The sequence below is a fragment of the Coregonus lavaretus genome, assembly GCF_964263955.1.
Source record: "Coregonus lavaretus genome assembly, chromosome: 18".
NCBI lineage: Eukaryota > Metazoa > Chordata > Actinopteri > Salmoniformes > Salmonidae > Coregonus > Coregonus lavaretus.
This window is the reverse complement of record NC_140005.1, coordinates 20,748,381-20,765,953: the sequence shown is the minus strand read 5'-3', so window position 1 is coordinate 20,765,953 and position 17,573 is coordinate 20,748,381. Positions and strand designations below refer to the sequence as shown.

The 17,573-nt window shown below is 43.0% G+C and overlaps 1 protein-coding gene across 1 annotated transcript in view; it reads left to right on the top strand.

The window, feature by feature from the left end:
• LOC311145587 (inverted formin-2-like) overlaps positions 1–14,874 on the top strand; it is a 32,170-nt gene extending 17,296 nt beyond the window's left edge. The window contains exons 3-23 of the mRNA XM_084181863.1: positions 663–778; positions 1,268–1,427; positions 5,792–5,825; positions 6,066–6,207; positions 6,322–6,454; positions 6,630–7,211; positions 7,547–7,689; positions 7,809–7,870; positions 7,959–8,061; positions 8,164–8,249; positions 8,459–8,559; positions 9,374–9,444; positions 10,313–10,420; positions 10,572–10,642; positions 10,750–10,870; positions 11,007–11,171; positions 11,316–11,418; positions 11,551–11,703; positions 12,483–13,229; positions 13,538–13,591; positions 14,448–14,874. Coding sequence (XP_084037989.1) covers positions 663–778; positions 1,268–1,427; positions 5,792–5,825; positions 6,066–6,207; positions 6,322–6,454; positions 6,630–7,211; positions 7,547–7,689; positions 7,809–7,870; positions 7,959–8,061; positions 8,164–8,249; positions 8,459–8,559; positions 9,374–9,444; positions 10,313–10,420; positions 10,572–10,642; positions 10,750–10,870; positions 11,007–11,171; positions 11,316–11,418; positions 11,551–11,703; positions 12,483–13,229; positions 13,538–13,590 — 3,254 coding nt within the window. The 3' untranslated portion in view covers position 13,591; positions 14,448–14,874. The remainder of the gene's footprint in view (positions 1–662; positions 779–1,267; positions 1,428–5,791; positions 5,826–6,065; positions 6,208–6,321; positions 6,455–6,629; positions 7,212–7,546; positions 7,690–7,808; positions 7,871–7,958; positions 8,062–8,163; positions 8,250–8,458; positions 8,560–9,373; positions 9,445–10,312; positions 10,421–10,571; positions 10,643–10,749; positions 10,871–11,006; positions 11,172–11,315; positions 11,419–11,550; positions 11,704–12,482; positions 13,230–13,537; positions 13,592–14,447) is intronic.
• The last annotated feature ends 2,699 nt before the right edge of the window (positions 14,875–17,573 follow it).

Sequence of the window (17,573 nt, the reverse complement as noted above, 5' to 3'; positions counted from 1 at the left end):
TTATTTGTTTAACACGTTTTTGGTTACTACATGATTATATATGTGTTATTCGATAGCTTTGATGTCTTCACTATTATTTTACAATGTAGAAAATAGTAAAAATAAAGAAAAACCCTTGAATGAGTAGGTGTGTCCAAACTTTGGACTGGGACTGTATATATATATATAGATTTTTTTTTTTTATCCTTAAGAATTTTTATTCAGTTGTACATTGAGGAGTACAATGGCAACATGGAACAATTCAGGTCAGATATAGGCTATTGTGTCACACACACTGACACACTTATAACAGCAAAATCTTCACACACACTGGCAAACATTTTCAGAAAAGAGGCAAAGTTCACATTACGTTTCTTTAAAATAAGCCATAGCATTCTAGAGGACACCAGACAAGGGAGAAGAAAAGAGGCAGGATGTAATACAAGGACCATGACCATAGGTGTATTCATCTTGCAACGGAATCAAACCAACCGGAACCAAACAGAGCAAACAGAACCAAACAGGGAGGGACCTACCTGAATTTGTCCAATATAAACTTTAATTGAAAAACTTTTTCCGTTTGGAGTAAACGGTTTCTGACTAAATGTTTTGCAACACGATCGGCATAATGAATACACCCCTTGTGTACACTGACTGATGTCTGTGACCATGTCTTACCACAGCCTTGGACACGTCCAATACCATGGTGAAGAAGCAGGTGTTTGAGCTGCTTGCTGCCCTGAGCATGTTCTCCTCTGATGGGTACCGTCAGGCCCTGGACGCCCTGGACCACTACAAGGCAAGTGTCATACAGCCAGACAAGCTGTCACTAATGGACAGAGGCTATGGAATTATATACCATACACCTACAAGATAAGTTGCCTAATTGTGATTTAGGAAGGATTATGAGAGGGAAAAGAATGCTGGGGGGAAAGGACACATAACAATGTGTGTGATTTTGATGAAAGCTGACTGAAATCAGATATGACAAAAAAAATTGTAACATGCTATTTCAGCTCAAAGGAATATCATTAAATAGACTAATTAAAGTATACATTACTGAAAAACCATATGACTTAGCCCCCAGAAATGCCCTCTAGTGTACAGATGTTGGACTGCCTAAGTAACTTCATTCAGTTATCTAGTTACATCCATAGTTGTCAATACATTGATTAATGTTACTCACTAATCAATATTAAACCATTACGTGTATGGGGGGATGGGGCTGTCCTCACACAGTGGGAGTGAATGATATACAGTATGACTAATGTATTAATTTGTCCCCAAGGGTGTGAAGACCCAGCTGTTTCGCTTCGGTGTGATCATGAATGAGCTGCAGGCCACAGACAATGTGCCCTACATGGTCACCCTCCTCAGTGTCATCAACGCCATCATCTTTGGGACAGACGACCTGCGACAGAGAGACAAGATGCGCAAGGAGTTTATCGGTACAGCACATTGTTTATCTTCACTACTCATCCACTTGGCAGAGATTCAGTTAATGTGCAAGTTCACACAGTGGCACATTGTTCATGACAAAAATATAAAACGCAACATGCAACAATTTAAAAGATTTTACTGAGTTAAAATGGAATTAAATTGATTAGGCCCTAATCTATTGATTTCACATGACTGGGAAGGCAGATATGCATCTGTTGGTCACAGATACCTTTAAAAAAGGTAGGGGCGTGGATCAGAAAACCAGTCAGTATCTGATGACCATTATTTGCCTCATGCAGCCGACACATCTCCTTCACATAGAGTTGATCAGGCTGTTGATTGTGGCCTGTGGAATGTTATCCCACTCCTATTCAATGGCTGTGTGAAGTTGCTGGATATTGGTGGGAACTGGAACACACGACGATCCAGAGCATACCAAACATGATCAATGGGTGACATGTCTGGTGAGTATGCAGGCCATGGAAGAACTGGGACATTTTCAGCTTCCAGGAATTGTGTACAGATCCTTGCGACATGGGGCCATGCATTATCATGCTGAAACATGAGGTGATGGCGGTGGATGAATGGCACGACAATGGGCCTCAGGATCTCATCACGGTATCTCTGTGCATTCAAATTGCCATCGATAAAATGCAGTTGTGTTCATTGTCCCTAGCATATACCTGCCCATACTATAAACCCACCGCCACCATTTGGCACTCTGTTCACAACATTGACATCACCAAAACGCTTTCCCGCACAACGCTATACACGCTGTCTGTTATCTGCCTGGTACAGTTGAAACCGAGATTCATCTGTGAAGAGCACACTTCTCCAGCATGCCAGTGGCCATCAAAGGTGAACATTTGCCCACTGAAGTCGGTTACGACGGATTGCACAATTCTTCGGTTGTGCAAACCCACAGTTTCATCAGCTGTCCGGGTGGCTGATCTCAGATGATCCCGCAGGTGAAGAAGCCAGATGTGGAGGTCCTGGGATGGCGTGGTTACACATGGTCTGCAGTTGTGAGGCCGGTTGGACATACTGGCAAACTCTCTAAAACAACGTTGGAGGCGGCTTATGGTAGAGAAATGAACATTCAATTATCTGGCAACAGTTCTGGTGGACATTCCTGCAGTCAGCATGCCAATTGCACACTCCCTCAAAACTTGACACATCTGTGGCATTGTGTTGTGTGACAAAACTGCACATTTTAGAGTGGCCTTTTATTGTCCCCAGCACAAGGTGCACCTGTGTAATGACCATGCTGTTTAATAAACTTCTTGATATGACACACCTGTCAGGTGGATGGATTATCTTGGCAAAGGCGAAATGCTCACTAACAGGGATGTAAACAAATTTGTTCACAAAATTTGAGAGAAATGCGCTTTTTGTGCGTATGGAACATTTCTGGAATCTTTTATTTCAGCTCATGAAACATGGGACCGACACTTTACATGTTACGTTTATATTTGTGTTCAGTATAGTTTCCCCTGTGGAGAAACACCAGGGGAATGGGAATGCAGGGAAAATAGGCCATTTGGCAACAGTTCCATTACAAATCTACACTATATGAACAAATGTATGTTGACACCCCTTCAAATTAGTGGATTCGGCTATTTCAGCCACACCCGTTGCTGACAGGTGTATAAAATCTAGCACACAGCCATGCGATCTCCATAGACACGCATTGGCAGTAGAATGGCCTTACTGAAGAGCTCAGTGACTTTCAACATGGCACTGTCATAGGATGCCACCTTTCCAACAGGTCAGTTCGTCAAATTTCTGCCCTGCTAGAGCTGCGTCTGGAAGCAACGTCAGTACAAGAACTGTTAGTCGGGAGCTTCATAAAATGGGTTTCCATGGCCGAGCAGCCGCACACAAGCCTAAGATCACCATGCACAATGCCAAGCGTCGGCTGGAGTGGTGTAAAGCTCGTCGCCATTGGACTCTGGAGCAGTGGAAACGCGTTCTCTGGAGTGATGAATCACGCTTCACCATCTAGCAGTCTGACAGATGAATCTGGGTTTGGCGGATGCCAGGAGATCGCTACCTTCCGAATGCATAGTGCAAACTGTAAAGTTTGGTGGAGGAGGAATAATGGTCTGGGGTTTTTTTCATGGTTTCGGGCTAGGCCCCTTAGTTCCAGTGAAGGGAAATCTGAACGCTACAGCATACAGTGACATTATAGATGATTCTGTGCTTCCAACTTTGTGGCAACAGTTTGGGGACGACCCTTTCCTGTTTCCGCCCCCGTGCACAAAGCAAGGTCCATACAGAACTGGCTTGTCGAGATTGGTGTGGAAGAACTTGACTGGCCTGCACAGAGCCCTGACCTCAACCCCATCGAACACCTTTGGGATTAATTGGAACGCCGACTGTGAGCCAGGCCTAATCACCCAACATCATTACCCGACCTCACTAATGTTCTTGTGGCTGAATGAAAGCAAGTCCCCACAGCAATGTTCCAACATCTAGTGGAAAGCCTTCCCAGAAGAGTGGAGGCTGTTATAGCAGCAAAGGGGGGACCAACTCCATATTAATGCCCATGATTTTGGAATGAGATGTTCATTACTTTTGGTCATGAAGTGTATGTCACTGGGTCCTTCTAGCTATTGTATATGCATTGTCCCCAAACACCTGAATCTTGTGCAAACCTCATATTCAGGGATAAAAGTATTTGTTTCTGACCGACATAGATGGTGTTACCTGAATATTCTTTTGTTTTTGAAAAATCGGTGTTTTAATGAAGGGGAAATCAAGATTAGGCCTATCTATGCTGTAGATTCGTGTGTTGAATTTGTTGAAGAAATATGGGCATAGTAGACCTATCAAAACTTGATAAACTCTAGTCTGTCATATATGCTATGCATAATATTATGGTTCTTGACAGGTTGCAGTATTGTCTATCCCAATATTAGACCTCTGATTATTTATTTGATTAATAAGAAGAAGTCTTAGAGCATGCCATAGTGGTCTAATGCCGCGTTCAAAACAACTCAGAACTCACCACTAAGAACTTGGAAATCTCAGACTTCTGACTTCAGTGCGTTCAAGACAACTGGGAACTCAGGGAAAAAAACTAGCTCCGACTGGGAAAAATCGTTTTGAATGGTCATCCAACTCGAAATTCCATGACAGAAACTCAGTTATTTTTCTAGAGCGCCAACCTAAAGATCACTGACGTCATGATTTAACCTTTTTTTCGAGTTCCCAGTTGTCTTGAAAGCACCATTATATTGGGCTAGGAACAGGCTTTGATTTATGCCTACATTTTTATGATGGCCTATTGGCGGCAGTCTAACAGAAGCTCGTCTGAAGTCAAGTCGCCATTCCCTTCCTTTGAGAATTGGCCATTCACGGTAAATGTGTAATGCATTTTTTATTTATTCAAAAAATTTAAATGTAGCCTATTCGAAGTCGTTCCCATCCCCGCTCTACTGCGAATAGATTTTTGGTGCGTTCAAAACAACTGGGAACTCGAAAAAAGCAAGCTCAGACTGAGAAAAATTGAGAAGTCATTGATCTTCAGGTAAGAGAATGCTGCATTAATAACCAAGTAGGAAGTGAGAATTTACCACAAACAACTGGGGGAAAATCCTTTGAACGGCCCCCCAACTGGTAATTACTAGTGGGAAATTCGTCTATCATCCTGAGTTCCTACTTCTCTCAGATGCTGACCTCTGACGTCACCTAATTAGGAAATTACCTCAATAACAGCATTTCTGGCAGTTAAATGCAGCAACAAAACATTATTTATAAATATGATTTTTGAACACTATAATTTGTTTACTAGCATGATAGCTGTACTTTTAGTTTATGGTTTACACAGCTTGTTGGCCATTAGCCAATCAGTATTTCTCAACGAATTCAACCATGTGATTGCATCCAACTGGTATATACGACTTCACAACTGGTCAATTCCCACCTTCCACTTGGTTACGAACGCAGCAGAAGTCAGAGCTCTAATATGATGCCTGAGTTTTCGACTTGTATGCCACGCTCAAAACAACTGGGAACTCGGAAATATCAGACTTTCAACTTTAGTGCGTTGGAAAAAACGAGCTCCGACTGAGAAAAATAGTTTTGAACGCTGGTCATCCAACTCGAGTTCCGAGTTGTCTTGAACGCACTGAAGTCTGAGTTCGAAGATTTCCGAGTTCCGAGTTGTCTTGAACGCACCATAATTATATCCTAATCGCTCACCTGCAATCGACATCACTCGCTGATTCCCATCATGCAAATTCCAGTTCAAATTCCGCTGTGTTCCAACTTTTTAATAGCCAAATCCAAAGTAGGAAACTGATCAATTGGGAGTTGGATCATTGTTTTTGTGACTGTCTTTATTAAATGCAGTGTTTCTGTTTTATAGGATTACAATTACTTGATATACTGCCCAAATTGAGGTGAGTGCCTTGATTTACTTCCTTGTTTCATTGTGATGTTTTTGTCATGTGCAGATATGAAATGCCCATGCATTGGTCAAGCACAATATAATTTGAGTGAAATGTTAAACAACTTTTGTTACCTGCACATTTGTCAACTATTTTGTTGATTTGATGTGCAAGTGGGAAATAAACATGTAAACAGGCTACTTGCTCAATATGCCCTTTTGAATTGTTTGTTTGTGTGTGTGTGACTTTCAGAGATGAGGAGGATGAGGACTTGATCATTCAGTGTGAGGTGTTTGAAGAGGCCATGTATGAGGATGAGGAGGAGCTGCTGAGGGTCTATGGAGGCATAGACATGAGCAGTCACCAGGAGGTGTTCATCACCCTCTTCAACAAAGTGAGCACAGCTGTCCGCTGCACTGCATGTCGCCTTCTCATGGCTAGTTACATAAACAACTGAATTACAAGTGCACTCTAAATAAGGTTTGGTTGTGTGTTGTTCAACCTCAAGGTGAGCAGCTCTCCGTCGTCCCTCCAGCTGCTGTCCATCCTACAAGCCCTGCTGCTGCTGGGGCCCGACAGGGCTGACATCTGGCAAGCCCTGGAGGCCCTCACTAACAGGGCCATACTGCTGGATCAGGACTGTAAGTCCTCATGCTCCTGACACATTCAATAGTTCAATAAGCTGTCCCCTAAGAGAGTTATTGGCAAAGGACTGGAGTCTGGGTGAACGTAGAGTGTGTAGGAAAATTTTTGGTTTGGTTACATGTCAACAAAATTCAGTAGATTTCAGTGTTTGTGTATGATTCTGTGCTCCAGCTCATATGGACTCCTGTGAGATGATTATGCAACGCCTGGTGTTCTCCAAGCACAAGAAGGCTGGTGTCGATGCTGTGGATGGTCTGCCACCCAAGAAGATTGATAAGGCTGTTCAGACCGATATGGTGGACAATGACCAAGAAAGACTGACCAAATGCTCCACAATCTCCCAAGTGTCCTCTCCTCCACCACACCCTCCACCTTCCCTATCTCCCAATATGATGGAACAAGGTCCCCGTCAGTGCCCACCTCCCCCTCCTCCACCACTCCAACACATTGGAGGTGGAGTACCCCCACCCCCACCCCCTCTACCAGGGATGGGGGTGCCCCCAGGGTGCCCTCCCCCTCCTCCACCCCCACCTCCCCCACCAGGAACGGGCGGTGGAGGACCTCCACCCCCCCCACCCTTGCCAGGCCTGCTGCCTCCTCCTCCACCACCTCCTCCCCCTGGAATGGGTGGCATTGTGGTGGCCCAGAGTAGCCAGTCCCTGGGGTGTGCCCCTGCTGCTGCCTCCAAGGCAGGCCGTTGCCCCACCCTGAGGATGAAGAAGCTCAACTGGCAGAAACTCAGAGCTGTCACTGGTGAGTAGAAAGTGGTCCTCTGTAGCTCAGCTGGTAGAGCACGGCGCTTGTAACGCCAAGGTAGTGGGTTCAATCCCCGGGACCACCCATACACACAAATGTATGCACGCACGACTGTAAGTCGCTTTGGATAAAAGCGTCTGCTAAATGGCATATATTATATATTTAAAAAACCTTGGCATCTCTCTTTAATGAACCTCCCCTGTGTCTACAGAGGCAGGCTGCTCTATTTAGGAGGGGGAACGATTGTCTGATTGTACAGTATAGAGGATAATTTAGTGAGGTCATTCCAGATGTGTTGTGGTTATTCTCCCCCTCCTTTCACATACACACAGATGGTCATTCCATATGGACTTCAGCTCAGAAAGACGCTCCTCTGGAGCCCAACTACTCCAGCATCGAACAGCTGTTCTGTCTCCCAGTGACCGAACACAAAGACCAGGGGGCAGCTGCTCCTGTGAAGAAGGAGCCTAAAGAGGTGCACTGGTCAACACTCACTACAGCTCTCATATCTGGAGCACACCAAAAACATGGCTCATTATGAATCGTAAAATAATCTCCCTAAAAAATATATTTATTCCCCTCTTCTCTCTACAGATCTCCTTTATTGACGCAAAGAAGAACTTGAATTTGAACATATTTCTCAAGCAATTCAAATGGTAATGTAATTTATCATTTTAAGTCGGTATTGATTTCAATGTTTGTTCCCCATTGAGCTTACTTTTTTCTCCCTGCTCCTATATCTAGCTCACGTGATGAGTTTGTGGCGTTGATTCAGAGTGGGGATCGCTCTAAGTTCGATGTTGAGGTCTTGAAGCAGCTTATTAAACTCTTACCTGAGAAACATGAGGTAGGTACAAGATACACTTTCACAGTGTTTGCAAATCACCTTTATTAATACATCAAACATGGTGGTCTGACTCAAAAGCCTCCCTTTTCTGTCTCAATTTAGATAGAAAACCTGAAATCCTTCCTGGGAGAAAAAGAAAAGTTGGCCAATGTAGACCAATTCTACATCTCTCTCCTGGCTGTACCATGGTAACTGCTGTTCCTTTTCTCATTCCTGGCACCTCACAGGATACTGTCTGTAGAGAAGAATCTCTGGCTGTGATAGTTAACGGAATCTGGTGTCTGTTTTTGTTTGGTACTTCCTTGACTTGTCTGTCTTAATTCTCTATGGTATCTCTCTTCCCTCCCATACCATCCCTACTTCGTATCCTCTCTCTCGCTCTCGTGTCTCCCCACAGTTACCAGCTGAGGATAGACTGTATGTTGCTGTGTGAGGAGACCGCCTCAGTACTGGACATGCTCAAGCCCAAAGCAGAGGTGGTTGAAGCAGCATGCCAGTGTAAGTCAACACCAACTTTCCTGTATAAACACCAGTGGTGGAAAAAGTACCCAATTGTCATACTTGAGTGAAAGTAAAGATACCTTAATAGAAAATGACTCATGTGAAAGTCACCCAGTAAAATACTACTTGAGTAAAAGTATTTGGTTTTAAATATACTTAAGTATCAAAAGTAAATCTAATTGCTAAAATATACTTAAGTATCAATTGTAAAAGTATATAAATAATTTAAAATCCCTTATATTTAGCAAACCAGACGGCACCATTTTCTTGTTTTTAAAATTTACGAATAGCCAGGGGCACACTCCAACACTCAGACATAATTAACAAACGAAACGTGTGTTTAGTGAGTCCGCCAGATCAGAGGCAGTAGGGATGATAAGTGCGTGAACTGGACCATTTTTTTCTGTCCTGCAAAATGTATGGAGTAAAAAGTACATTATTTTCTTTAGGAATGTAGTGAAGTAAAAGTTGACAAAAATATAAATAGTAAAGTAAAATACAGATTACCCAAAAAAGTATTTTTACTTAAGTACTTTACACCACTGATAAACAGTCATGTTACAATGATTGCCTTATGAATCCATTACATATTTTTGTAAGCTAGCAGAGGACACAGTAAGGTTTATTTTGAACAATGTTGTTTGTTCGAACTATCAAGATTGGTAACTATTATATACTGTTCTATGTAGAACAAATTGTTGCTTTGTGCTGGAAATGTTTTATCTACTCGTGTTGGTTTTTCAAAATGTCTTAAAGTATCTTTTTTTTGTTGTTGCATAGAATGTTTCATTTTTAAATATGTTCTCCTCAGGTCTCAGAATGAGCACTCTCATGCCTAGTTTCTGCAGGCTCATCCTTGATGTGGGAAACTTCCTCAACTATGTAAGTAAGGACTCTCCAAAGGATGGCATTCCTACCTGACAAAGTGATGTTAGGATATATCAGTTATCCTGTAAGAGCTTTTGTGCCGAACCCACTAGTGTTTCAGGTGCCAAGCCTATGGTCATGTTGCAGTAGGTATGGAGATTCCTAGATGTGAGAAGTGTGCAGGAGGTCATGGGACAAAGAATGTGTAATATTGGTGAAAAAAACGGTATGTGTTAACTGTAGAGGTGCCCATGTTGCTGAGGATCAGAAGTGTCCGAAGTGAGAGAGACAGGTTGAGGTTGTCAGTCGGAGTTGTACTGAAGGTGTCGTATCCTGAGGCAGTGAAGAAAGTAGAGGAAGATGGGTCAATGTTGAGGGATCATAAGAGGCTCCCAGTGCGTAGTAGACTTTTGCCAGTACAGCGTGATAGGCCTACGAATTAAATGTGCTTCAGCAAGGTTGGCTTTTTAGTGTTCATTGCCATGGTTATCAACTGTAACGCAGAAAAGGAACGTAAATCACAGAAAATAGGTGTTGTGGTGGCAGCTGCAGAGAAGTACTTGGGTTTACGAGATTTTACTGTAGAAGAGTTACAGGGTGTGTTGAATGGTGGTGTCCCGTCCTCCCAGACCGTCGGTCAAAATAGTGGAATGGGGTGGTGGGTTTTTAATGAATGTAGGGTTAGTTGGCAGGCTACTTTTTGTATCACAAAGCATAATGGATTTATACTCCAGTCTACTTGGTGGCGGTAATGTACCATTAATATTGGATGCCAACCGCCGTTAAACCCCACTGATGAAGGATGGCATTCCACTCACCCATAAACATGCAACACTTATGCAATCTGAAGAGCTCTAACTCCTGACTCTCTTCTTGCTCACAGGGAAGTCAAACAGGGAACGCTGAGGGCTTTAAGATCAGCTCTCTGCTGAAACTGACGGAGACTAAGGCTAACAAGAGCCGCATTACCCTGCTCCATCACATTCTGGAGGTACCACTATTATAAATAATAGCGCTTTACTTTTGTGCTTTTCTGAGGATAAAAACAACTGTGTGGTCAGTGCTCCTCACAGAAACCAAATAGACTTCACATGGACAAATCAAAGTTGGACATCATAAATAAACTCCGGACTTGTTTACAGGAGGCAGAGCTGAACCACCCAGAGCTGTTGAACCTTCCTGACGACATTGAGATTTGTGAAAAGGCAGCTGGGTATAAAATCATTTTATTCAAACAATTGTTATTATGAGCTCTACAATTGATAGATAAATGATTAAATTACATGAAAACATTTGTAAATATTTGCTTTTATCCATCAGAGTCAACCTTGACTCCATTCAGGCAGAGGCCAGTGCCTTACTCAAACGACTGAAAGAAGTGGCAAAGAAGGTCTCCAACTCTTTGGACGATGTAAAGGAGCAGTTCACAAAGGCCATTGAGGTATGAAACCAGTGAATTGTATTCTATTGTGGTTGCCTCCCAATATTGACATTTTGTGTTACTCTTTTGGAAGAGGTCAACTATACACTAGTGTTCTTTAAAAGGAAATGGTTCAACTGCTTGTTCCCTCCCCAAGGAAAACCTGGAGGCCTGCCTGGATTTGGAAGAGCGTTTTGCAGAGATTGTGAGGAAGAAGGGTGACCTTGCCCTCTACCTGTGTGAGGATGCAAACCAACTCTCCCTGGAAGAGCTCTTCAGCACCATCAAGACCTTCAGGGGGCTTTTCCTCAAAGCCTTAAAGGTCAGAGGAGCACATCACAAATAGACGAGTTTGGTTAACTGCTAGTAATGCATACTGATTTCCATCACTAGTACATTGAAGCCTGAGGTTTTGTTATAAAGTCGCCTCATATCCTCTTTCCCAATGTTCTATGTACTTCCACAGGAAAACAAGACCAGAAAAGAGCAGGCTGTGAAGGCGGAGAAAAGGAAGAAGCAGCTTGAGGAGGAGGAATCCAAGAGACAGAAGGGGGAGAACGGAAAAATAAGTGAGTTCTTCTGATGGCCCATATCTCCTCTGGTGTCTGTCAAAAGAGTCTGTTTTGTATTCACACTAAGATGATAGAGTAGCCTGCCATGTGGTATCTTAATACATCTCTTTCTCTATCCTCTGTCACTAGTCCGGAAAGGACCCCCGCCACAGGACGATGGCTGTATTATCGACCACCTCCTTGCTGATATCCGGAAAGGCTTTCATCTCAGGAAGATGCGGCCCAGGTGCGAAACGGATAGCCCCCTCTCTAGTGAAATGAATAGGGATACGGGCCAGCCCGGTAAGGACAAGACGACTCTGACCCTGTCCTGTCTCCAGCTTCACTCCTGCTCTCCTGCATTGAACCATAACCATGCTTCGCCGACTCGTCTCTGTGCTTTAAAAAAAATTATATATATATATATATATATTAGGGGGTAGATCAGCTTTAATATTGCAGATGGATTGTGGCTTCTATCAATGTAATTGTCTGCATCATTTCCAATCCCCCATATATTTTATATTTTATATTTTCCCCTAACCCTACCACCCCTCCCTAATTAGAGTAAACTAATGGACAACAACACTTAGGCTTCTACTTCCAGCTTATACATACTAATTTTTACAAACAGTATATTTTACAATGGTTCTTTTGTTTGTTTTTAGTCCCATCCTTCAGCTACCCTCAACCCCTCCCATCCATCTCTGAACACCATCCAGTTTTGATTAATATTTGCCATATATTTTTCAACTGTGCTGTGATGTTTCACAAAAGTTCTGAACCTTTCTATTCTCATAGTTTCTACAGATTGAAAATTAAAGAAACATCTTTGCTAAGAGTATTATTGATTGATTGACTATGACTTTTTAAATCATTGTCTCTGTGCTTTTGTGCAGCCACTACCTATTACACTTGCTTAATTTCATCAATAATGTGTGCTTGGTTGTATCTTTTCTTAAACAGCACTTTCCAGATTCAAACGTTGCCTGCTTAATTAAGAATGTTGGAATGCCTGGCACAGTAGACCTGCTCTTCCTATCTCTCTTCAAGCATTAACATAACCTCTCTCTCCCCTGCAGGATCAAGTGTCAAGCCTGTAAAAGAAGAAGTGGTAGCCTCTGTCTCAGAAGCCTCCAGCACTCTCAATCCCACCCAATCCCAGGCAGAGGAGAGGGTACCAAGAGGAGGCGTGAACGGATGCCCCAGCAAACCCCAAGAAAAACACCCCAAAGAAACCGCTTGGTCACAGACTAACTCGCTAACTCTGGAGATACTGGGAACGGATGTCCTAAATAACACCCCAAGCCCCTCTACCTTCACAGACCTGGTTGAAATCAACCAGAATGAAAACAATGGCCTGGTAACGGAGGACTTGATGCCTGAGTGCCCACAGAACAATGGAGAGAGTCACCTTAATGGAGCCTGCACACTGGCTGTCACTGATATGGACATGATTATAGAGAGCAAGCTGATAGGAAAAACCATTGGCCAAGATGACGTTGAAGGTGAGAGCAGCAGCATGATGGTAAAGACTGTTGGACCAGATGAGACTGGGGATGACATGACGGTGAAGATGGTGGCACAGGATGAGGGTGTAACTAACGGACACCGAGACGCCAATGGCAACACAGAAGCCAATGGCAACAAGCGTTTGGTAAGTGCGGCGCAAAGCGTACTGGCTTACGATGTGCACGATGGAGTGGAATCTAAAGATCTGCTCTCATCGGTATCTGAAACTCTGCCTTCTTTTGAGTCGGGACCCCTAACACCAGAGGATAAAATACAGCAGACGCTCTTTAGAAGAAACAAAAAGAAGGGTAATGAAGGTAATGTATTCATTAACTCTAATAAAGATCATGTTTGGAACTGTGGTCTCCTGAAATGTATGAAAGGGAGATTTTTCCCCTTTTTTTTAGGTGGTTTTATTGCATTTTACATCATACATTTTATATAGTGTCTGATCATTTGGTGCTGTTTTTAGCTGTGAACTTAAGTTTTAGCATGAATGTACTATTTTTTGGAAACTGATCTTAAAAGCCTACCATTTACATCGCATTGAGTCCTTTCATGATCATCAAGTAGTTTGTTTTTGTTTTTTGTGTTGTCTTTTTTCTGTGACTCTCTAAAACACAAGGTAACACTGGAAAGGGACACCCTAAATGTAAAAAGGGGTGTGTGTTGCAGTGAGGTAGGTCAAACGACTGGATGAAAAACTAACTGGTGCAAGCGGAGACATTTTAATCATCCCATCAGCACCAAGCCATGATTTCAATTAAGACGTGTCGGTCTAACCGGGATCTGGTTTAATCTGATTGTGTCTTGTCCTGCATTTAACACTCTCTGTCCTCTTCAGTAAACATCTGTCAAATCCCTGGTAATCAAATTGTAATCATAACTCAAGATAAACCACTTTGTCTGTGTCCGGCATCTTGGCTGCTACTTTATGCCCTTTTATCAGCCTGAATCTTAGGAGAGTGATCTTGATAAGACATACTTAAGCTCAAACTAACATCTCATAAGCGCCACAGTTGAATATTATTATATAATTTATATCCAAGTACACTTAAATGTCATACCTCACCGGGAAGACCTTGCTTAGCGCTTCTGTTCTGTGTAGAGTTTTTCTGCCTTTGTGTTTCCTGTGCCGCCGTACCCCTATGTTGCTGAACTACCCAACCTCACAACAACCTAAACAGCTAAATTGATTATTTAACCTATATACACAATGGCTTTTTTTGTGCTTCCTGTAAACTGTGTCCTTTTGTAAGTTTGTCTTTGCTGAAAGATGTTTGATTTAAATTAATTCAGTGCTTTAATGACCTAGAGACTGATGCAACCAGTAGCAGTATATGCCATTTCATTTCCAAAATAATCCTATTCATCAGAAACAATAAAAGCCCATTCTCCCCTGCCAAGCCTCTTTCTGATCCATCAAATGCAATATAACTACAAACGTTGGGATATTAACGGCATACTATTTTAGAAGTCATTGGTATGTAATTTGATTCCTTCAATCTATTAATTTTAGTCTGTCCTCTCCCTAGGCGATTCCCGGAAAAGGAAGTCAAGAGGGAGAAGGAAATGTTGAGAATTATTTTTTGTGATTTTTTTTTCATACATGGTTTCTGCACTTTGTAATGGATTACATAGAAATGGACTAGGCCTACATTATATTGGACTAAATTGATTCATCAAAGAAGAAATCAGCATGGTCTTTCTTCCTTTTAGAGGATTTTTAGTCAAAAAAATTGAGTGAAATCAACTGAAAAGCTGCCATGGTTCCCTGGAAAGGTTGATTTGTAGCCGACCAAGAGGCTGAGTCATGAACACGTTCCTATGCAGCCTGTTATGTTCCAGGAGGCTACCACTGTCTGTGGTCTCTGCACAGCCTCAATTCCAGTAAACCTACTGTCACTTTTGAAGTAAATTAATGTAATATATTGAAAATAAAAGAGAATTGCCTTATTGTTACATGCTGGATTATTTGAACATTTAGTTAATCTATAACAGTTGAGTTCATCTGTCTCTGGGAAAGTAGATAAAGGGCCACATTGCCAAAATCCTGAAAGATCCCTTTAACTACGGTCTCTCTCTCTCCTTGCAGTTCACGCCCTCTGCCTCTTTGTAACCCGTAGTCAGTCCACCTGTGTTTGGGGTTGAGCACCTTTGGTAGGGCAGTGCGGGGAGCAGGTGCGTGTCCATGGCACTTGGGTCCAAGAATCAAGTTGTCGGTCCAAACTGCAAATGTCTGCGCTGTGGAGCTATGGTTGGAGCTAGCTCATAGTCGTCCATCCTAACATAGTTTGCCTTGCATACATGCTCTGTGTGATTGTGGCTTCGCTAAGGTATTCGTTATGATTATGAAATGTAAATTAACTTATTGCTTTGTAGTTCAATCTATTTAAAGTATTGATTGAGTAGAGTGCAAGCCACCATCCGGATAGTCTCGGAAACCCAGACCTAGGCAACAGCAGTGACTAGGTCTGGGATTATTGACGGACTCTTGGTAACTTCAGAAAGGGGAACAAGAAATTGTTCAGACAGACAACTTTCCCAACAGATCACAATTTTGGGTGGGTGGGGCTTAAAATGTGAGCAGGAATTGAGGGGATTCGATTATTGGCCTGGGTTACCCCAGTGGGAGGAGTTTGCAGCGGGTGAAAAGTGATTGCATTTGTTTTGTAACCACCACCTGAGCGTGAGCCGGGTGCCCCTTTCAAAGCCCACGGCAAAGTCTGCTCAAAACAAAAGTGACCTAGGCTAGACTAAGCATATGGAGTAATGAGTAGGACTCCATGTTTTCACATGTGAAAGTAATTTATTTAGATAAAAACGCATTATTTTGCCTTCACAATGAAAACAACTACTTTGAAAATTAGAACATATATTTTATGGATAATTTTTTTATTCTGGACGATGCACCATGCTGCCTTGTCGACAACATGACCGAGTGGCGCAAATTACTGTTAGATTTGAGAAGGGTGCTCCTGCCTCACCGCTTTTGCCCTTTCACGTCACGGGTCATAGACCGGTGCATCGTGGCTCAGGTTAATAGAACTCCCTCATTGTGCTAGGGCAGTGTTTACCAACTCCGGTCCTCCAGTACCCCCAACGGTACACATTTGCGTTGTAGCCCTGGACAAACACACCTCATTCAACTCATTGAGGGCTTGATGATTAGCTGACAAGTTGAATCAGGTGTGCTTGTCTGGGGCTACAATAAAAATGTGTACTGATAGTGTACTGGAGTAGGGAAACAAGCTGATAAGGCAGTGACGTAGGAACGCCGGGATGTCTCGCATCCACTTCCGTCTCTGGTGAAGCTTTTGATTCACCTGGCTAGAGGTTATTGGGTGGGGTCCAGCTGACCAAGAGGTTATGCAGTGGAGTCCAGCTGAGGCCACTATGAAGAAGATGGGAGATCACCTGGAACCTAGGGTGGAGATAGAGGGAGATGAATGACAGAGGGGGGTATCTGTGAGTAAAGTGCTTTCAATATAAGGTCAAGTCAAATTTGAGTGTGTGTGTTTCTCTGCCTGCCTGACTGTTAGTCAGTCAATTGCTACACAAAGCATAGTTTACCTCGGTCAGTAGAGTGTTGCATGGTGATGAACTTGGCTCCTACTTTGATTGACAGACTTTTTCCTGGCCCCAGCGATGGTCAGCAGACTGCACCAAGGGGTGAAGGACAGTAGAGGATCTGATAGGTGCTCACCTCTCCTGCAATAGAAGTGTTGAATGCAGAATAAAGCATATTTCATGGTGATTGGATGTCAAATTACTCCTTGCCAATAGTTGAGAAGAGCATCTGTGGCTAGGCTAGTCCCATATCTGTATGTCCACTCACCCACATCTACTAATCATAGACCAGGGGGTCAATCTGAAGTTATTGAAAGGATGCGAGAGAGAGAGAGAATTTGCCATCAGAGTAGGAGTACTGATCTAGGATCAGGTCCACTCTCTCCATATAATAGTATTCATTATGAGCTTACCTTTTGCACAGTGGTGGCTGGTGGGAGGAGGTATAGGAGGACGGCCTCATTGTAATGGCTGGAATGGAATAAATGGAACGGTATCAAACATATGGAAACCACTCCGTACCATTAATTCAATTTCAGCATTACAATGAGCCCGTCCTCCTATAGCTCACCCCACCAGCCTCCACTCCTTTTGCAAATTCTTAGTCTGGATTGTTCTCTTGGGTCAAATTGAACCCTGTACATTAATGAAATATTAATTAGTACTGTAAATCTATATGTACCAACCAGCTAGCTAGCGCAGTCATATTACCTAATATGGGATATCTACTTGTATCAGCGGTTATAGATTAACTCCATGACGATGAGCTCCTACATGTGCTCCAGTAGAGTTGCCCTCCAATGGCCACCACCACTCCTCCAGCCACATCTGGAACTCCTACCGACAGACAGGCTGGCGATTGGCAGACAGACAGACACACAACACACAGTTTGAGAGCTGGGCAAAATAGACAAATGCAAAACAAATGTTGCTATTCGTAGGTTGCACTTCCGTCACTGGGTCGCGTCATGCCATTGTTATGAACGTTCTCAAGACGCCCTCTGCCAGCGGCAACATAGTGGTGCCCAAAGGTCGTGATAGCCGGATGCTAATGACTGTTTCATTTAAATTACACTATAGGGGCATGGACA